The sequence below is a fragment of the Egretta garzetta genome, unplaced genomic scaffold (assembly GCF_000687185.1).
Source record: "Egretta garzetta isolate BGI_Z169 unplaced genomic scaffold, ASM68718v1 scaffold426, whole genome shotgun sequence".
Taxonomy (NCBI): domain Eukaryota; kingdom Metazoa; phylum Chordata; class Aves; order Pelecaniformes; family Ardeidae; genus Egretta; species Egretta garzetta.
In genome coordinates this window covers 877231-900347 of record NW_009259977.1, presented here as the reverse complement: position 1 = coordinate 900347, position 23117 = coordinate 877231, and the positions used below count along the sequence as shown (strand labels likewise).

The following is a 23117-nucleotide window of genomic DNA, read 5'->3' as shown; positions in this document are numbered from 1 at the left end:
ACTGTATAGGGAAATAAACAAACTTATCAAATTGTTTTTAGCTGTGAAATGTGATAAATTACTTGAAAATTTTGACATAATATATACTTCAGGAATGTATGTGGTTTTAATTCATTTTCAGTGATGCAGTGGCTTATTTCAGAATGTTAAATATTTTTTACCTAAAATTAAATATTAAGTAATTTATTTGTATTAAATGCTCTAAAGATTTCTCTAAAAATATTTCCAAAACTGTGCATCCCCTGGATGGTAAGAGCCATGCTAGTCTTTTTCACATGTGCTCCACCCAACCTCTTTGCTAATGACAACTTCTTCTCATATCTTTTAATACTCCTTTTATATCCAAGTATCTTCTAAGACAGTTTTTTTTTTTTCCCACGCAAATATGTCTGTCACTACAAAATATGTCTGAGATAAATCTGCTAATCTAAATCTTCAAGTTTTTGTCCTTTCCTTCAGTCTAAAAGATGCACTCATGCCCGTATCTCATTACATCAGTTATGGGTATATATAGGGAGAGAGCAGTGAGGTACAATGAACACAACCTTTTACTGCATGTTTGGGGATGTGATGATTTACGGTAATTATAAACAGAAAAGTAGGTAAATGTCCAGATCCTGCTAGTAATTCCTCTGTATTTTCATTGCTCTCACAAATCTAACATTATTAATATTTTTTAAGCACATGACACTTTAATTTCTAATTGAATTTTATGTTCTTATCTTGGAATTCCGTGCTCACACTTTAAATATTAATGGCATTAAGCACAAGTTATATTAATGAAGCAGTTCTGTCTTTTGGGTTCAAGTATCATTAATTTTAGAAAACTACTTCTCATGTGAGTAATCAGAAGCAGCTATTGGTTTTGCTGCAAAATGTTAATGCATAAATGAAATCGTGAATATTTGCATCAGTAACTTTAAAAACAGAGACCGTTTGCTGTAAGCATACCTTCGCTATACCTTGCTGTGATCCTGTGTTCCCAAATTCAAACACTGTGTTCTGAATGTACTGATTTTTTAGCTTTCACTGTGCCTTTTTAATATACCATCTTGAGGTTTGTTGAAACTGTGCATACTAAAATTTTCTGAAATGATTCTTCTTGAACTAAAAGACCTTAAAGATATTGTAATATTTCAAATTACAACTAATTGGTTTTCTACGGTGTGGCTGTTTTCAGTATGAAAGGGTAATTTTAGTCACAAAGCTGCTGAAAGTTATTTTCTCACTGACATGTTTGTCCTCTAGAAGATCTGCATTGAATACATCTGGCTTGAAGTAAGCCCAATTGCAGCAAGGCACCGTATGCTGAATTATATTAGATACTAGATTATATACACCTTTTACTGACTGGGGGAGACATTCTTGCTTGAGCAACGTACTTCAGCAAAGGAGGAAATTAATGCCTTCAGTTCTGAACAGCCCACAAACAAGCTGTTCAAGGGAAAGCGTTGTCCCTTCCAGACAGACCAGACCAGCCAATCATCCTGAGACCAGTGGAGGTACATTTTTGCTGACATGCTTACCTACAGCATTCAGAAGCAACCCTATATTTCTGAGAGATCTCAGAAATAGCTGGAGTGTTTCCAGTTGCACTAAGTTCCTTACAAAGTTATGCTATACAAGTTCTATAGTACTAGAAAGGTGATTTCTTTGGTCCTATGCTGTTGTAGAGCTGTAGTCCATATCGTCTTTAAAGTTACACTAATCAATTCTTGAATGTCTTTGTCGCTTTTTTTTTTTAGCTTCTTTGAACCAGAGCCTGCCTCATTGTAGTTTTTCCCTTACAGTGGTTATGCAGAAGTGTTTGCAATAGCAGGGAATGGTTTCTCTAGAATTTCAGAGGAGGGTTGATCAAATCTGTTTACTTGCTCTACTATCAATTGACTAAGTAGCAGCCTTCCAGCATTATCTGACAAGTAGATCTCTGGCATGTCCTTTGTGGTTTTGAGGGATTTCTAGAAGTGATGATGCCACATAACTGTTCAGATATTTAAGCATCTGAGATTTTTTGATTGCAGGTTCTCAACATATTTTCTGAATGTTACTGTATGTAATTGAAAGGATTCTGTCTGGCTTGCGTTTGCATAAAGATAGCTGTGGCCTTGATCCAACTGAGACTTGCGCAGCTGGGAATGTGTGCTGCAGAAGTGTGTGCTAATTTTATTCTCCCCCAGAAAATGCGTGCCTCTCGTCTCCCCTGTTGTAGGCTTTGCCCCTCACAAAGTTACCAGGGAGAGTTAAGTGAGAACTCATAGGCTAAGCAAGGACTGTGGAGAAGCTTCACCTAACCCAAGAAGCTCCCAAGAAAGGGAACTTTTTTTTTTTCGTTATGATGAATTTGGTGAGTTCATTTTCATCCCTTTTGTTTGTCTTTTTAGTTGTTCAGGGCAATATTTGAAATGTAAGCATGATGCATGGACTTGGAATTACTCTTGTTCTCTGTTTATGATGCAGCCATGACAGAAGGTAAAGCTGCAAGTAATAGCATTACTGTAATTTCTTTCTTATTGACAAGTGTGGTATGGTACTTTTTTTAAGAATTTGGAAACATTTCAGCTATATATTTAGGTTATTATCGGGTGGTCTAGATTGCTCTCAAGCCAGAAGGCCTGTTGTCCTATCTTCAGCATTTAGGGATCCCAGTTTATGCAATTTCTCTACAGGCTTTTTGTTATCTCCTTTTCTTACTGACAATTTTCCTATACAGATATAAACCATACTGTCTTGCTTTTCTCTCCTTCTACTCCACTGCATTAAAACATAGCTTTGAAACTCCACCGTTTACTGCTGTAGTGTTCACTGTGCATGCATTTGTTTGCCTACTTTGTGACGAGACCAAGGTCTAGCTGCATGTGTGTAGACGAACATGCCCAGTTCTCTTGCATCTCAGCTCATGATGTTTGTGCTGTTACTATTAATAGCTTGGAATGTCCTTAATTACCTTAATTTTCAATCAGCCAAAATACCATTTTCTGAATAACTTTCATTCAAGTCTACTTGATCTCTCTGGCCTTGCACTTACCCGGTATTGCTGGAAATATTTTTCCTAGTTTCAGATAAACAAATAATTTCTCTGTCCAAGTGTATAGTTGTAAAAATATAACAGCAGTTAACTAAGGCATCATCACAGTCTCATGATTGCTAAAGTTTCAGTGGAGGATATAAACATATGGCATATTCTAAAGTAGATACAAAAAATACTCCTTTTTACTATTTCAGACTGTCATTTTCCCAATTTCTTCTTCCTTGAAGCATTTCTATTTAAGTTGTAGTCACAGCTTTTTATTCGGTCTATTTTCTGTGGTCATTAATAAGCCTAAAACTGACTTGTGAGTAAAATAAAACAACCTATTTATACCAAAATCGAACTCAAAACAGTAAGTTACAAAATATACAAAGTAAATCATTGTTCATCATTTTAGTGTGCAATGTCTACAAACAGGGATTGCAAACTGGTTTGGGGTATCCAATTCAGGAATGAGAATAAAGGAAAAATAAAGATACTTAACCTTCTTCTCTTTGCTAAAGGTTTTAAACATCCATAGTGAGATAGCATTCACAAATATCTTGTATGACTGCTCTAGTAAAGAAGGATGATTTAAGGCTTGTAGTTATTGTGATTTTTATTTCTGGAATGAATAGATGTTATTTCATCTTGTATAAAAAAATCAGCCTTTTTTTGGTCATAAAGTAATGTGAAAAAACAAGGTTGTTGGAAGAAGAAATACTGCTTTGTAGTGCACAGCATAGTTGAGAGCATGGATAAAATGGTGGTGGATAGCTGAAATATCAGCTGGGGGGATGGGTATGGAAAACCTCAACAAAAAAGCCTGCAGCAGCTTCAGAGATCAGCAAAATTGCTTAGCATCTCTCTGAGCTTTTACACATGTGCTTTTTTGGGGGGAGGGTGGGGGTGGTGGTATCAAAAGAGCAAATGCAGGTTTGGGGGCTTTTTTCAGCTGTCAGAAATCCTGTGTATGACTCAAATTGTGAGGGTCTTCTCTGCCAGTTCAGTTGTATGGAACGTACTTTACGAACTTGGAGCAGTGAGAAGTTAGACCGGGAAAGGTGTTTCTAGCTGTTGGGCTACAGAAACCTCAGCCTTCTGTCCTCCTCATTCTGCCCTGGTGGCTGTCTTAGTCTGTGCTTTTGGCTCACAGTCACATACCCCGTGTGCTCCATATTCATTACGAGTTTCTGCATCTGTTGAAATGCAGGTAGCTATTATCACTCTTACTGTCATTACTGCCTCCTCCTACCCTGTGCTGTTACTTAAATATTGGGTTTAGATATTTTATGTATTAGAGTAAGTTTTCATGTAGTTACGGAATTGTGCATGAATTATCCCTGATAATTCTCTAGTCAAATTTAGACTCTGAAAAATGTTTTGTGATCTTTACTACTCTCACAGATGAAGAAATCAACCTCCTCGTCAAAAGATTCCTCTATACTTTTCGTTTTTTATTGAGTTCCCTTTGTACTTTGAAATTCTTTAAAAGTAGCAGACAGTTGCAGATAAAGTGGTTGCCATGAGTGACAACTGAGAATACTGTTATTTTTGCTTTTGAGGATGCCAGATGGGAATTATGTAAAGTGTAGTTAACTGAAGGCTTCAAAAGACATGCACATTTGGGTAGCTAATTTTGCAAGTGCTTTTTTGTTGTTGTTTTGTTTTTTCAGCATTTCAGGAGGTCTGAGGACAAAAGGAGATCACGTATGCTTCATCTGTTGTTTGATCATAGTCCTCTAGAGTCTTTGATAATTTTGATATGGGCTGACTTGGTCTTTTGAGCCTTTATTCATTAATTAAATTTTAAAATTTAACATTCTGAATTGGCCAGTACAGACAATATTTTGCGGAGTAGCTCTGATACAGAATCTCAGTGTTCATCTGGTATTCAGTAGAAAACCTTGTACTGGATTTGCGTTTCTGAAGCTTATTTCGATCTTTTGAACATCAACTTGATGTTGGCTTTACTGTATCATTACACCATGTTAAGAAATGGATTTTTTCAGGCTGATGCAGTGAACAAAATGTTAGTAATCGGAAAATATCTGCTATAATTTACTAAATATTATCAGTTGATTATCATCACATAATTTTATAGAATGTATTTCTCTGGCTGCATCATTAATAATCATTAGTCTCAGTAAGAGCAATTACAGTGTAAATGGTGATGATGATTTTCAGTATTTGTATTGTAAAATTAGCCAGTTTTAGATGTTATTTTGAACATATTAAAAACAAATGACAAAATTGCATATTTAATCACTTTAAGCAGTCAAAAATTCGCAAGCAGCAAAAAGAAATACTTTATAGTTGTTGGAAATGTAAAGCTACAGAAACAAGGAAACAAAACTGGTGGCAGGTATTAGATTATTTTACTTGAAAATTCTCCATTGTCGACCACTTTTACTAAGTATCTTTTAAAACATATACCATTGTGACTGCAATTCCACCACATTCCAAGATTTCCAAAGGGAAATAATTGTTTTTATCAGGATTCCTTCAGTTAGCCTTGGTCATCCTAACAACTTTCTCTTTTGCTTTAATAATTGTGTTATTTTTACTTTGAGATTTATAGCACTTCTTTCATGGGACAATAGACCATGCAAGGGACAGTTTGTGTGACTCAGATGTTGCTAAGGGTAACCTTTATATACAAAACTGTCATGCTTAAACAAAAGCCTGAAAGTATGCCTATATGAAAGTAGCGATCACAAACTGCCTCTTCCTAATTCTTTACTCACGCCCCCATAATTCTTCTAAAAATCAGAATTTCCAGTAAATTAACTTATCTTAGAAATGCATTTAATATATTGGGTTTTTCATAATAATATATTTTGTTCTAACCACTTAAAGCCAATTTGGGATCCTTTCAGTCTTCAGTGAGTGTTGAAAAGCAGTTAATTATGTTTGTCTTTAAGTATACCAGCTCTGTTTTAGTGTAAGATGCTACTATAATCCTTTTGTTTGTGTTCAGCTATGACAAGACATAATAGTATTTTTCTTTCTGTTTTAGAAGGGTATATATAATCGTTTTCTTCCAGAGGACACATTAGTGTTCTTGTAGTCCTGGTTTCACTTGGTAAAAGTGTAGCTATCGCAAATGAGACCTAGGGGGCTTAGTGCTGATGTTACTGAATTTATTGTTAAAATACCACTCCCTGGTTTATAATACTGGGTTAAAATATATTTAAAAAAAAAGTACTGTTCTTTACATTTGATGAGGGAATTGAAGCATTTGGTTTTACTGTAACAAAGAATCTGGGCCTTAATCTGCTAAGTGTATGAAATACTTTCTTGTTAATTCCTCGTGTTTGGGATCAGCACATTAAAGTACGTCAGTACATTACAGTGATCACTTTGATAAAGTTAAAACAATTCAGCAATAACATGGGATCTCTCATTTCTTATTTATATATATCATGATACAATTTGATTTGGAACTTTGATTATCATTTAAGTTCTAGTTAAGATTTCAGCCCTGGAATTTGCTTCAAAAGCAAAGCGGAATGCAAGTTTTCTGAGTGTGCAGCTGTTAGGAGAGGTTGTTTGTAATCTGATACCCTTGTACAAATAAAATCAGAAGCTGGTTAATGGGCAGGAAACCAACTAAAGAAACACTTCGATTCAGTTTGTAAATAATTTTTTTTCACTTATTTAGAGAGCACAATTTGTTAGATATAACAGTTTCAGCCTATTTACATTAAAACAGATATTCTTTTCACTCATTTTGATAAATAATTACAATTAGAGCTACCCCAATAAAATCCTTGCATTGATAAAGAAAAGAGAAACACCTTATGGGCATACCGTTTGCCAAGTTGACATACTATGCATAATACTGTTAGCTGAGGCAGAGTTTTGTTAATAGATTCCCCTACCCCTCACCCCATCTGCCCTGCCTTGGTAAAGGGTATTGGATTTTAAGCTCAGTGAGTATCTGGTCTTTATTATTCATGTGCTCTACGGTAGTTCTTGTTAATGGATGTAGGACCAGCAAAATGTTCTGTATACCTATCTTGGGTTAAATTATAGTAGGATTGATTAGCAGAAGCTGCTGAAACTAAGGTTCCACAGAGAAGTTGTGGATTTTTTTTCCCTAAGGTTCAGAATTTGTGTTCAGTCTTTAAAGAAAAGTTTCAGTATATTAGGATAATAAATTTTAAATTTGTCTTGCCAAAAAGTAATTTAAAAAATTTACCAGATCAAATAAAAGTGTATTAACCTGGTTTATACAGAAAGAGGGAGAAATAAATTTTTCTGCTATAATGTGATTCTCACAACTTTTTAGTTTAAGGGAAATGTGTGCACTTATGCTTACCATGGGTTGAAAATAATTCATCAAGGAAGTGTTCTGAATTCAGGAACAGTGCCATTTGTGCTCCATCAAAAGTTGGTTTTGATGTAATCAATTTTTTAGCTCTTGAAACTGATTTACTGGCTCTATTTTACTTTGGTTTAAATTGTGTAGATTAGGTTCTATTCAGTATTCATGCTTGGGTAACTTGATTAAACTGGAAGTAAAACTTTCTAAAAAACACACAGTTGTGTATTTAGCCTATAATGTAGAAAGGACACATGGAAAATGTAATGTGGAGTTAGGAGGTGGGTGACAAAATTTTGTCCCTCAGATTCCTTTGGCCATGCTGAGTTGGCATTTCAGAATATGCAATCCTTTATTTTCTGCAGATTTTTTTTTTTTTAACAATAATGACATCAGATTTGATAAGATACCCTTTTAAATGGAAGTTTGAAATGAGTACAACACTCTCTTTTTTCCTGGGTTGACACATCTCCGACTTTGCTAATTAAACTGGAACATTCAAATTTTATCATGTGTCAAATAGTTGAAGGTTACTACCAAAAAGTTGGAGGATTCTGCTTAGGATTGAGAGATACATGTTTGTATGAATTCTGACATTTGAGAGACACCCCTCTCTGAAGCATTTTAAACACTGGTGTAACTTCTCACTTTTTCACTGGTGGAAAGAAGAACTGTTGACATCCAATCAAATTTTGACTAGCAAATTAAAACCAGAAGGATGTGTTTTTCCATATAATACATAATGAAACTGTGGAATTGCAGTGGACTATTTCAGAGGCTAAAAGCATTAGGAGTTTCAAAACCAGAATGGATGAGTTCATAAGAAGAAATCTGATAGTTATTGAATGGCCTGAAGAGAGCTTCTAGCTCAGAGTGTACCTCAGCTGCTGGTTTTTAGAACCTAGGTACCATATATCAGGCTTGATGCAGAGGGTTCTGAGGTAGAACAGTACTGATGTGTATACAGGCATTGTGCAGGCAAAGCACAGTGCGCACAAGGCACTGTACACCTTCCCTGAGCTTCTGCTACACACTGCTTTCTGACTGTCTCACTTCTTTATTACTCCATTCCCAGGGCTCTCAGTCCTTCAGAAGTAAAAGAACGGTCTTATCGATCAGTGCTTCAGTGCGAGGCAAGGTTGTTTTAAGGTAAATGAACGTTTTATCCAGTATGGTAGAGAACCTGCAGCTTAAAACTGAAGGCTCAGTTGGTGTGTTTAAGTAGAACAGCTTTCTGTTAAACATGAGGGAAAATGAGAGCTATAGAGGTTCATTGGAGGTTTAATTCCTGTACAGCTCCTAACATTCATAGTATGATGCTTGATGCTTCATTCCTACTAGATTTTCATTTTGAATAGATGACTTAACCTGTCTAGTGAGTGAGAAATTGCAGATTATGAGACTAATAAAGATGATAACCTTAGAAAAATTGCATTTAGATGGCTAGGTTCTTCCTTTCATTTCTCTACTAGCTTAAGAAAAGGAGAAACAAACTGATTTTCCTATTTTTTGATGGATCTAAATCCATTTATAAATTAACTTCTTGTTACACTGACCTTTTGCCTTGAGATTATTTTGGTACCTCTCTCTTCCAAATGCCATAGCTGATTTTATGCATTTATCTTTCTTACACAGGGAGGGAGGTGGGGGGGTGTGTGGAATTTGCCAGTGTGAATGTACAGTGAAATAAGTTTTAAAACAAATACAGTAGATATTATATTTCAGTTGCATACTGAAATATCTTCATGTGCTATACACTATTATGTGCAGATATTATCTGCGCTCCAATTAAAAAAAAACAACAACATTGAATTATTAGACATTAAAAAGTATTTATTACAACTAAGTAATCAATATTCCATGTTTAAAAAGAAGATTAATTCCTCAATGCACATTAATCCATACACACAAAACCATAAAATCTGTGATCACAGTTGAAGAGAGAGGGTTTGTGGGGTTGAAGGGGCCTTGTGGGTTCTTTTGGTTTGGTATTTTTTTCTTTTATTTATTTTGCTACTGTGTGGTGTGTCTCTTGACCAGTCCTGAGACAGAGTCATACTTCTGCAAAAAGATGCCAGGGACATTTGTTCTCAGTGAACCTGTTCTTGGCACTTCAGTGTTGATATAGGCTGAAGCATCTGTTTGGGGGAAAAACAGCCAAGAAAAAGTAGGAGGAACAATATATCATCTACTTACCCCAAAAGTACATGTATGTTAGTACTGAGACACTTACATGAAAAGTAAATATTTTGAAATCCAGCACACTCCTTCAGGAGAAGAGCACCTCCTGGGGATGTTGGGTGTTGATTGGTTTTGAGCAGTAACATATCCATGCTACTGACATTTGTCTCTGCTTATTTTCCTTAGCAGACTTCACTTAGGGGCTGTCTCAGCTTCTTTGCATGTGCATTGTGAATGAGTGTTACTCAGAAGCCTTTCAGGACTCTTGCTTGACCAGTATATGAGACTCCTAAAAAGATTTGGAAGAGAAATGGGTTATGATGTCTTCATCACAGCATAGCTTGGCAGACATTTCAGAGGAAACTGCTCCTGTATACCCTACGCTGGGCATAAAAGAAGGAAAACAGGTCACATCTCAGTCACTTTCTTCTTGCCAACAATAACAAAAAAGTCTAACTATTGGTTGATAAGAAAATAACTCAAAGCTGTGGCCATTCTAAATCATACAAGCGTGCCCTCTGAGGCTCTAGTTAAATTTTTTATTTCTCTTGGATGTTAAAGCAATAGCTGTAGTCATCAGAGCTGCTTTTTAATTTGCTCATGTTAAGAATAGTCCTTCGGATAGTCTTCACTCATGCCCTTGCTACCACTTTCCTATTAGTGTAATGATGCAGAGGTGTTCAAGGAAGTTGAAATAAAATTTCCATGTATGAAGCACCAAATAATTTGTGACCTGACTGGTTGTCACACTTGTGAATAGGTAGAAGCTGAAAAATAATAAATTTCTGATTGTTGTGGATTAACCCCACTAGGCAGCTCAGCCCCACGCAGCCGCTCGCTCACTCCCCCTGAGTGGGAACGGGAGAGAATCAGAAGAGCAAAGGTGAGAAAACTGGTGGGCTGAGATAAAGACAGTTTAACAGCTAAAGCAAAAGCTGTGCATGCAAGTAAGGAAAACAAGGAATTCATTCCCTCCTTCCCATGGGCAGGCAAGTGTTTCACCATTTCCCGGATGTCAGGGCTTCATCACACGTAATGTTTACTCAGGAAGACAAACATCATAACTCCAATGTCTTCCCTTCCTCCTTCTTCCCCCAGCTTTATATGCTGAGCATGGCGTCATAGGGTCTGGGATACCCCTGGGGTCAGTTGTCCCGGCCGTGCCCCCTCCCAGCTCCTTGTGCCCCTGGGAGAACAGGGGAAGCTGAAAAGTCCTCAGCAGGAACGAAACCCTCCCTGGGTTATCAGCCCTGTTTCCAGCACAAATCCAAACCATGGCCCCATCCCAGCTACTGTGAAGAAAATTAACTCTGTCCCAGCCAAAGCCAGTATACTGATTTAAGAAGGGGAGACACCTTTTATGTAGTGAAGCACGGATTCCAATATGAAGTTCTGGTTTGCTTTTTTGCTCGAAAAAGCATAGTGAATACAGATCAGTTAATTATGAATGTAACTGTTTTTACTGCTTGGACATAAACAAATTTTATGAATGTATATTAAAAGCATAAAACTCATCCTTTTGTGACTGAATCAAAAGTTTAGTGTAATATCAACGAAAAAAAAATACCTTTTCACGGAACCTTAATTTCCATGGGCACCTACTTTCTTATTACTGCAGTCACCATACACCTTCTTTCAGTAAGAAACTTCTTTCATGTCACTCCTTAAGCTTGAAAATTTGCTCTCAAGGTTAAAATTTATGTTTAAGTTTTAGCAATATGTAGTTGTAATATGACTGAACTCTGTTCAAAACTGCAACAAAAATGCTCTTCAGTCTTGAAGTTACTTTTGTGAACAGTGGACTTAACTGGAATAGTTTTATTATAGATTGGCACTCTGTGTCCTCAGAGTCCCCACTCAAAAAACATGGGCCCCTTCCCTTCTATTCTGACTTCACATAATGGACCCTCCCCATCCTTGGCATCCTCAGCTTTCTTTGGGGTCTTTTTCACAGCCAGCATAGTGGCTGATTTTGCAAGTAATGTTGGTCTTTTCCTTTCACTCAGCCACTAAATTTTGAAAACTACAGGAACATAATAACTCTTGAGGCTTCTGTTTCCCTGTCAAATGTGGCTGAGCTTAATAAATATATTCTAAAGGTGTTGAGGTACTTGAGGTACAAAGGAATTTTATATGCTTGTTTCCTTTAGGAAACCAGGCTAAAAAGGATCAATGTCTCCAGGAATCCAGTTGTCCCCTTATGCTGATGTTAATTTGAAAACATAAGCTGTCAAATTAGATTGCTTTTTATAAAAGTTGCATCTGCACTTTGGGTATATATTGCCAGTTGTCATCTTACCCAGCTTACCTAGTGTGTAGCCTGTGTTCAAACAACACCGTCAGCTTTATCAACGGCTCTTACTTTGGATTTGTCAGGAATATATATTGATCACCTAGATTTCAGTGACTTAAAATATACTAATATTTATGTGGCTGTTGATCTACTCAACACCTAAGGGGATATTACTAGGTAAGTAATGTTTAGAGTTTAAAAATTCAGTTTTAACAGTTAAACTGTTATAATTTACAGTTTTGGAAATTCTTGTGATAGTGGTTAACCCAACTTTGCTCCTGAAGTGACGCTTTTTTCCCAAATTAGTGAAAAATGAAGTAAAATTAGATTTTCAAAGAATTCTTCAGAAAATTGCACACGAACTAGAAAATGGAGATTGCATATATTTTCCCACTTTGCATCTGAAACGGAGGATGGATTCAGATGCAACTGTGTTGCTCTTTGAATTGAGCATGGCAACTTTTAGCTTTGAAAATAGAGGGTCATATAGAAAAGGAGTTTCAGATTTGACCTGCAGAACAAAACAGTGTTATATATAGGGAATTAAATATTTTCGTGCTGTTCAAACTATTAACTTTATCTAATGTAAATTTGTATTGCCATCTTTGAAAATTAAATATGTACTAGCCCCCAAATTAAGTCTTCACCTGATATTTGTCTAGGCTTCAACAGCAAATTCCTATAGCTAGATACTTCTACATGATAGGGTCATGTCTTAAAATTATATTCATCTTTTCCGAAAATGGAACATATTTTTTGTGTTGCTTTGTGCATTTTTGGTGAGCTAAGGACATAGGCAGAAAATTTACACTCAGGTAATTTTGCATCACTGGACCAATGAAAACACATGTTTGGAGAGGTTAGATGAGCTGTGAAGCACATGGAGGCTTGCTTTCTGTGCTGTGGAGAGACATGTCTTTGCCTCTGTAAGTATTTAGAGTGTATTTAAGAAAAGGGCAAGTAATTCATAAAGGGGAGAGAATGAAGAGGAGGAGAAGTGGGGAAATTTCATATGTTCCAGTCCATAAAGCTCTATCAGCAAGCAGTACCTGTTTCCTCAAACAAGTATTAACGAAAAAAGTCAAGCTGGTTTTGGAAAAAGTTTTCAGCTCTCGGTAGCCTTGAGAATTGTAAATGAACATAAGCAAAACGCTAGAATCACAAGAAAGAAGAGATTGGGTATCCATTTACACAGCCGGATGGTGGGTGGATGTGTGGGAGGGCGCACACAAGAGTCCCTTCAAATCTCCATTAAAAATACAGCAGTATTTTTACAAGCAGTAATTTTTTATTATAAAATTTGTCAGTTCAGTTTCCAAGAGTCTTGTAAACCTTCCTAGTAAAGTCTGTCTACTTTTAGCTAGAAACAAGATGAGTAAGCTCCCCAAAGCCTTGAGAACCTTGATTTTAAATCCCTGATCAGATGGATTTCCTTTTTGGCTCTAGACAAACAGCCCTGAGGCTGCCCCGAAGCAATAGAAAAAGATGCAGGCGACCCAGTCTACTCCAGGTTTGTGCTTGTAGACACAAGCCTCTCTTGGGCCAGAAATGTTAGTAAATAGGGATGAAGCTATTGCTTTCATAAATAAAGCTCTTTGCTTACATCTTTGACATTGCAAGTGTTGAAGCCATTAAAATCCTGGAATTGGTTTCTTAATTTGATGAGACTTCTGCATGAGTCCTTCAGTTGCTGGGGACAAACTTAGTAAAGACTTGAATGTCACATTCTAAGGTTTCATTTTTCATTTATTTTCTTCTTCAGTAAGTATTACTGTGTGGTTAATTTGTTCTCTGGGATGAATAAAATAGAACTAATATGAAATTCAAATGAATTCTTCTGCTGGCAGCCTGTTTGTTAGCAGCAATAATGAAATATAATGGCTAATGGGTAGTGAAAAAGATTAAGTATTTTCCTCAATAATGCAGGGCTTTGATATATTTAAGCACTTAATAAATATATCCAGAAAAACCAATAACCTAGAATTTGACTGTATGCCTTTTAATTTTAAATATATATATATTCTTGTTTTGTTAAACATCAGGTTACCTTTTTATACGGTAAAAGAATAAAACATAAAAGGAATCCATTTCACTTCTAAAAATTTTAAACCTGAATACCCCCCATCCCCTTTTATTTCTAAATCTACAGCCTTTTTATGAAAATGTAAACGAGCATTGTGAAGAAAATACATAATTTGTGTTAGCACTTGGGATGCCAAGGATAGGTGTAAAATACCTGACCAACCTGGTTAGTGTAAGAGGTTTATCTTTCACAGGGCAGTTGAACAAGATTTTATAAGGTTATTTGCTTCCACCTACTGACCATTCTTGATATTACAGACGAAAAACAATTGAAGGAGAACTTTCAATAAACTTCCAGAGTCTCATCTTTCCTCCTTCTGATACAAGCCATGGCAGTAGTGAGCCTGCATATGAATTGTTTGCCTTCTGTATTTCATTACTTACACATTAAAGAAAAAAATGTTAGAAATGCAAATAACTTTTCTAAAGGTTCTTAGCCTTTACAGTTTGCTTATTTCTTGGGGTTTTTTTTTTGTTTCTGTGTTACAATGATAGGGGAGTAGAGGAAATTGGTTTTGGATAGCAGGGAGATAACGAAGTGAAAAATGTATGAGAAAGTACACAGCCATGTACAGGTGTTAGTTATGTTAGCGTGACTAATGGCTACTTGAGGATATTGATTTCACTCTTCCTATTTGTAATTCAGGAAGTAAAATTAAATGTAGAGTTACGGAAGCTATGCAAAATAAAGTGTATGGAGGTTTCTAGTGCATCTTAAAGCCAAAATGCCATGCAGCATCATGCTACCACCAATGATTACTTTTACTTTCTAGAGCTTTTATTTTACTTCTGTTCAGTAACGTTTGTATAATGCTAATATTGGATGATGTGGTAGACATATATGTTTCCCAAGGGCCCAGCATATTAAAGTTTAAAATCCCTGAAACATATGATCAAACAGAGCACAACTGGGACGAGGAAAGGGAGCTTTGTCAGGAATAAAATGTGTATCATATCTGATGTATGCTATACTATGCACTTGTGGTAGATCTTGCCATTGAGTTACCTAGATCATTGATTGTCTCCTATTAGTACTACTTCACCTGCTGCACAAATTTTTACTGTTCAGATTTTTAACTCCTTCCACCTGGTTTAACCCCTTTGGACTGAGGATTCTTGAATTCTACTCTAGCCCTTCTTTAGGTAACCTCTCAGTGTCCTTAGTTACACTTTATTAGAGGATGTGCATTTGTATTTCACCCGTTGCTAAAGAAAAATCCTGTTCAGGAAGTTGGGCTTTGTATGGTGTTACGTATTAAGTGCTTGTTACAGTCCAGGTTGCTATCTGATAATGTACCCAAAGCAAGTTTATCAAAAAATATTTAGGCAATATTTTAAAATTAATATTTGGAATACCAGAAACAATAAAATAACAGTGGACCCTGATTTTTTTTTTTTTTCTTGTCCTTTTGCAGAAGTCTGAATTCAGGTCTCTATGCGTGAAGACATTTAGCTATGTCTTTACCCAAAGCTGACTTTACATAATTTCAAAGATAAGCTAATACTACTCTTTCTTGTTGGCTTCAGTATCCAGTAATATTGAAGCCATACATCTGTAACTTTCATTGCTAATGGTGCAATGGCTAATTTGTAAGATCCACTCTCCATATCTTTAGATAAAAAAAAACCTATGAGATTAAATGATTGTCTAATAAACACAGAACAGAATTATGTAATTTGATTTTAAGCCTGTATCTCTTCTGTATGGCTGGTAGCAGTTAAATTCCAGGCACATTGTCTCTTTAATTCTTGATGGAAGCATTGAGAGCCCCAGCTGGGTTGGCCTCAACTGTTTTCAGCTGGGCTGCATGCTTAATTTGTAGCTTTTGCCTTACTGGTCACAGACAACCATGTAAGGTAAACTGTGCTGGGAGGAAGGTGGGTTTTGTTTTATCTGGATGAAACTGCATTTTTAATTCACAGTGCGTAATGAATGCTTATGAACTTAAGTTTCTTAAAAATTGCTTTTAATGGGAATTGATAGTGGCAAAATAGCAAACTAAGATCTTCTATAGGCAGCGGAAGGGATCAGAGTACTGTTAGGTCTTCAGCAAGGTATATTCATCATACTGAGAGTTTGTAATAGCTATGACTGGAATCTGATAGGAGATACTTGATTCTGCATTCAGTTAATTTAGGTCAGGCTGTGAGATAGAGCCACCCTTGTCCTTGGTAATATGAAAAGATATGATTCATTTTAGATTAACCAATAAATATGTTAAAGAACATTCCATTATTTCCCAAAGGTGACTTAGGGCATAGCTAGCAGGTAAAGAGCACTAGCGCTAATGGGGTTTGAATTCATTCCTCTGAGGCAAAAAGCTTTTTAAAAGCTGGGCTTTTTTCCTCACTCGGTCACCAAAAAACCCTGAATGTAAATATACAAACAAGGTCAGGAAGTCAGCATGTAGGCAGAGATAGTGTTTCCTTATCCGCCAAATGTGAGGAGAGACATGGTGAGAGACTGTCTGGCTGCCAGTAATTCACACTTGAAAGAAAATTTTTGAGTGTTACATTCACAAAGTACAGTCTGGTTCCCCATGAAAAGTATTTTGAATATAAAGAGTATTTGAGGTACTGATTCATACACGAAATTAACTAGAATAACAGACATTGTTGTTGTTGGACGTAGCTACTTAAGAAATGACAGAGAGCTCGATATACCTATCAAAACATCTTTAATATGTCTTCCTTTGAATGAAAGTATTTTTTTTCTTGAAATCTTGATACATCTTACTTGAACGAATGATTTCTTTTTTGTTAATCTTTCATAGGAAGTCTTTGGCATTGAAATAATACCAGTGCTTCGTTTAAGATGAATAGGCATGGTGTTGAAGAAATGTAACTTCTTTATTTAATATTTGTTTTCATTTTTAATAGGAGCCACTATTAGCTATCAGCCTTAAATCTGGGCTTTATGTAGCAAGTAACTCTAGCCAGTAATCTAAAGTCTGATGAGAGTAATTCTAGCTTCAATGAGAGGTTTGGGGAAGGACTTTTAACAAAAAATTGTCCCTTAACTGTATGTATTTTTTTTTTTTCCCAATAGATATCTTTGAAGTTGCAGTATGTAAGCAAAATTAGCTTCTAAGAATACCCTCACTACAAAAGTAGAGTTGAAAACTAAAGAAAAATCATAACGGGTCATTTGTCTACAGTTTAATAACTTGAACTATGTTTGGCTTAGTCAGTTTCCAGTAGTAACTTGTTGTACAAAGGTATAACATGGAGAAATAAATGCCTTTTGGACTATAATTTTTTGTGATAATGATTATTCCTGCATGCCTTCAGGTCTGTTGGCAAAAATCCAAAGGTTCAATGAGAGTCAAAATATCTTAGGAAATAAAATGAACATGTGATGGGTGTCATTAGGTTTAAGATTATTTGTTTGACTCCTGAAGAAAACGTAAGTCCAAAATACATGTTTGTATGTGTGTATATATATACACACACACATATACACATATTTATCTTAAATAGATGCTTGATTATTCTTGCATGTTGCAGTGAGATGCAGACACAAATATCTTCAACATATTAAGTCCTAGGTAGCAGTCTTCACAACAGATGTTGGAGCAGTTTTCTTCTTAAGCTTACCTGTGTATTTTTAAACTCTCATCACTAATCAAAAAAAAAAAATAAATAAAAAGGAGTGATCAAGCAATTATATTTTCCTCAAGATGCAAGTAGAAAAAGCAAACATAGACTATAAAGCAGAGATCATATTTTTGGTTTATGAGCTGGCTACACTGCATTGAAATAGGTTTGGGTTTTTATGACGTTTCAATCCTGTCTAAGTTTATGCTGGTAATAAAGTTTAATAAACCTTACTTAAAGCCATAACACTAAACATTGTACATTTAAATATAACACATGTAAAAAAAAATAATAGTTCAGTAAAGTGTAATAGGTTGAGAAACCCACTTTTCAGACTTCCATGCCCTTTCTTCATCCTGAGTTATTCCCACAGCCCTGGTCTATATGCTCTGTGACATAGTCTTCTCTGTTTGTCTTTTCAGGATACTAAAGCAGAGTGCAGTTCCTGTGTAGAAACTGAGGACAGAAAAGTAAGTGGCTTGTTCTAATGTAATTTGTCTGGCAACTCTAAGTAGGGAGGTTTTGTTTGGTTGATTTTTTTTTTTTAAATTAAACTAGGTGAAATTATAAAACATACACACATAAATCACCATAAAATAAAGTTTTCTAACGATAACTTTTCTAATGGTGTATCTTAACTTCAAGGGACAAAATAGTCTTACTCTGTTGAATATAGTTCTGTTAGAAATTTGAGTAACAGCTTGTTCCAAATGGAATTCCAATCTTAATTTTGTTAAACTATGGAGAGTTTAAAAGGTTATTGCACATCCTGTTCTAATTTCTGTTATCAACAAAATCATTGTGTCACATCTTTCATGATAAAGTTGGCATACCATGTTAAATACCTGTAAAGTAGCAAGATAAGGACTGCTTTTTCTCATCTTATAAGCAGTATCTTTGATACAGGTTTTTTTTTCTCTTCCAAATAGTTGATGTTTTTCCAGTTTTATTTTCTGTGAACAAGTATAAAATATGTTTTCACTTATGTTCTTCACCTTTTTAGCTTTATTTTTAAAAAAAAAAAACCCAGTACATTATGGCATGTATATTTGAATATGCTTGAATTAAGTTACATTTTTAGAAGGGATTCTTAAATTGAAGTGCTATCGATTTCTACTCTAAAATGAACAATGCAGAAAGCTGCTTTATAGCACGTACAGTGTCATAATCTCAATTTATGTCTTGAAACAGTAGGTCTTTGTGCTTAACTTAGCATTAGTTTTGTTGTGCTATAACGTGTGATACCAGTGTTCTATTACTCAACTTTCCAAAAGTTTTTTTTTCTTTTTTTTTTTTTCTTTAAACAACTTTTGGCTACTGCATCTTCTTATGAGCATTCAGCACCTCCTCTTTTTTTTTTTAATAGTTGTCAAGTTCTTTTTGCTATAAAAACAAGTTTTTATTAAACAGCATTATCCCCCAAGTACTTTAGATGTTTGTGATATCTTAGATTTTATAAAACAATGTTACACAAGTCCGATGTAAAACGCCATTGAAGTTAGTGCAGAAAAGCACAATTCATTTGCTTTGTTGAGATATGTAATAAAGGTTCTTCATAATTTCAGTGATTTTTGGAAATGAAGTGAGGGAATTATTTTGAGCTATACAGAAACATACTGAGAATGCGGTTAAGATACTAAACTGTGAATGTAACTAGAAGAGAAAGCATGCAGTATCCTGGATACCAAGCAGCTGTTACTACTCTCACATTGCTCTGTACTAAGACAGGTTGAATTTCTTGCATTTAAATTAAGTCAATGCTGAGTATTTTACTCTGATGTGTATCGGTATAATAGAACTAGCTTATTGTAGGACAATTACAAGGACAGTATGCAAATATAGCAGAGTGGTTTTGAAATTTAGAAACTGTATCAGCTTTATCACAGGGCTCAAAAATACTGTACTGGTATGTTTAACAATGGTCTCTGTTAGCAAAAGACAGAATTGATGTTAATAGGAACAAAACTTTGCTGTATTGTTTTGAGTTGAAACATAATCATTTATGTTCCTGTGCATTAAATTTAAGGAATTATCCTTGTTACTTACACTCTTACTTACACATGGTTTTTAAGTTCCCTGGGAGATTTAGGGTGGTGGTTGATGTTTTTAAAAGCATTTTAACAGACTGAAGTATTCTTGCTTTGCTCTTTTTTTTCTGTTACTGACTTTATGCCTTCCTATGTTAATATCTTCTATTTTAATTTTCTGTAAAATTTCCAAATTCTTCTGCTTTCTATTTCTGCTTCCTTTTCTAGGCTGCAGTAAGTTCAAACTAGTGACAAATTATGCTTCCTCATTTCTTGTGCAATTCCATCTGTTTTTTTCTCAAGCATTTTGCAGACACATAGTGAGCTGAATCAAAATTAACCTTGGTAATGTGTTCATGATCAAAACTAACCAAGAAACAAATGCTTCACACATTCAATTTAAAAATTTTATATTGTCAGATATAAATATCAGTCCAGTTTTAAAGTATTTTCTCACTAAAGAGACTTGAGATTTTTTTTTAAAATTATTTCTACTGAAGTTTTAAAAATTGGAGAAAGAATCTATTTCTGGATTACTAAATCTGTGTAGTGCATTTCTACATGTCAAATAGTAACTGAGTTTGTGAAAGTGGTGAGCACATGACTTATAATTTCAAATCTCTAGCATCAGCTGGTACTCATTGTGAAATTCAGGCCATTTAAGCTTCAGGTTGTGAGCATTAGCTTTTATGAAACTATTCAGGTGTTTAAATTTAAGCATGTGTTGTTTTATAGTTTGCTAAAATGCAATTTGGGACCTTGTTTCTGACCAAGATCTGACTTTTGGTGTGGGTAGCAGCCACAAAAAGAACCTTTTGATTGTGCAGTTTTAATTGCTCGAATAACAGGAAATGTTGTCAGGAGCCTGATGAGCTTTGGCCTGCAGTCTTACTAATGCATGTGTCGTATTACTTTCCTTTTATTTAGCAGATGCACCAGTTTGTTGCCAGTAAACTGGTTTTTTTGCTGTTGTTGTTTTAATATAGGGTGATTTCTAGCTCAGTATAAGTTACAGGAGTTCTATATCTGATACTTTTTTGGGCCATAGTGATTGCTCTGAGTGGTTTCTTAAGGAGCTGTCTGTCTTCAGTGACTCAGGCTATCAAGACTAACCCAGCTGTCTGACCCCAGAAAGGGGCATCTCATCCAGTGCAGAACATGTGATCTGACTTCTTCTGAGACAACCCAGGCCCTGGGACTGAGCAAGGGAAGTGAAATGAAAGAGCATGAGATTCCCATGTTATTCTGTGCTTTATTACTTCGCTGGCTTGTTGTTCTCACTTCCCTCTCCCTTCTTGCTCTTAGAAGCAGTGTCACAAAGGTGAGGTGATGGTCACGGGGTCTTACTGTGAAACCTGGAGAGTCTCTCTCTGTGTCTCTTTCTTAATGTATCGTTAAGGTTGAAGAGCTGGAGGTTATCAACAGTGCAGCACAGAGTGCTGTGAATCCTTTTCACTGTAACTGCTGATGCATACAGACACATGCCTTCAGGTCTACAGACTCTTCTGTGATCTTTCCTCACTAATTACTGAAGTAATAACAAGAGGCGCGAGGTTTGTAGGTTTGGGGTTACGGTTTGTTTTTTGACTTGCTAAAAGTACGGCTTTTATCCAACAACAATAACAATCTGTTCAGTGCTCTAGCTTTCAAATGAGGACACTACAATTAAAGTAAGAATTGTGATATGCTTCATCTTTGCTCTGTGTTTGGTCCCAAAAATGAAGCTTCTGCTGAGCTTAAGTGGCAGATTTACTTTACAGTCCAGGGATATAGATTACCAATGACCTATGCAGCAATCATTAAATAAAGATAAATCAGTCTTGGTTAATAATAATGCATTGTTTCATGTTCATTGAAAGCATAAATTAGGAGCTTAATGTAATTCATAGAACCTGAAACATTGCAAATAGGTATTTTTATTCCATCTATGTTGAAATCAAGACATACTACTGCAGTTAGGACATGCATCATTACTACCTAATACAAATTACTTCCGTAATGAAATATACTACCAATGAACTATATCATTAGTAATTAATGGAAAATTTTCCCAGTTAACCACAAAATACAAAACTGCAAGGTACCTTTTCTTGCAATGTTTTTTCCTGAAGTTTCTTAATCTCTTAACTTCTGAAGCAGAAATTTATGAAATGACAGCTAAAGCATTGCCTGAAGGCAAACTAAAATTTAATAACTGTAATTATTGTTTTGAAATCTATTATTCTATAAGTGACAAAGCATCATTTAATTATCCTAACCACTTTATCACTATGATTTGTCTCTCCTTCCATTGTTCTACTGACCTTTCAATGTAAGATTCTACTCATGTTTTCCGCAAGGATAAAAGCCCTCAGGTTTGAGAATAACAAGTGAAAAGTAATCAACTATCTGCTGTAACTGGCCTGTATTACTATGCATTACTAAATTGCGCTTATCATTGCCAGCAGTGGACCCGTAAGCGTATGTGCAACTTAGTTCCTACCTAATTGGTGGTGTTCTCTGTGTTTGTCACATGCAGCCCTTTTTTTGTTTTGATCTCATACCTTCATTCTGAACATCACAATATTTGATGTTTAATGAATCATGTAATCATGGAAATGTTTCAGCTTTTGCTTTTCAAAGCAATATTTGTAGAAACATGACCCTTAAATTCTCACAGAAAGAAACCTGTTAAAAACACACAGAGTATGATTTATGTAAAAATACATTGGATTCTGAAGCTAGTTGCATGATGCTTTGGAATCTGAGTCATCATTTCAAAGCCTGTGATGTTTTTCAGCATGAAGTTTTGCTCTTGCAAGGGTGATGACACTTGGGGCTTTTTTCTACCCATGTTTTCTAGTATAACTGTGCCTGTTGGGGCAAACTAAATTGTTGCAGTTGAAGGGAATTAAGAAGGATATGGGCCATTTTGCCAGCAGGGAGACCATGTGATTCCTTTACAATCTTCTCTTCCATTTGATATAACCAAACTCTAGTCTCAGTCTCCACTTTAAAAGAAAACTGATAGTATGTAAAGCTTTATGGTTGTTGTTGCTCTTACACCAGCTTTGTTACCTCCCATTACCTGAAAAACCTGCCCCTAATAAATCTTCCTTATCTTTTATTTAATCTCAGTTCATATTTTTATTTAGTCTTAAAAGTTCTCCTATTTTTTCATATGTTTATATGGGACTTGGATAGAACAGAAATCTTCAAAAACAAACAAAAAAAAATTAAAAAAAACAAAAACAAAAACAAACAAAAACCTGGAAATAAGATTTCTCCTTGTCCTGCTCTGTCACTGAGGTCTGAACAGAGCACAAAGGGAATATTTTGTTTTACTCTGCAATTACTCTGCAGAGAGACCTGGACAGGCTGGATCGATGGGCCGAGGCCAACTGTATGAGGTTCAACAAGGCCAAGTGCCGGGCCCTGCACTTTGGTCACAACAACCCCATGCAGCGCTACAGGCTTGGGGAAGAGGGGCTGGAAAGCTGCCTGGTGGAAAAGGACCTGGGGGTACTGGTTGACAGCCAGCTGAATGTGATCCAGCAGTGTGCCCAGGTGGCCAAGAAGGCCAATGGCATCCTGGCCTGTATCAGAAATAGTGTGACCAGCAGG

The 23117-nt window shown here is 35.7% G+C and overlaps 1 protein-coding gene across 1 annotated transcript in view; it reads left to right on the top strand.

Moving 5' to 3' along the window:
* The window catches only part of RBFOX1 (RNA binding fox-1 homolog 1), a 1334919-nt gene that overhangs the window by 705159 nt on the left and 606643 nt on the right, over window positions 1–23117 (top strand). Inside the window, exon 5 of the mRNA XM_035895926.1 lies at window positions 17910–17957. Coding sequence (XP_035751819.1) covers window positions 17910–17957 — 48 coding nt within the window. The remainder of the gene's footprint in view (window positions 1–17909; window positions 17958–23117) is intronic.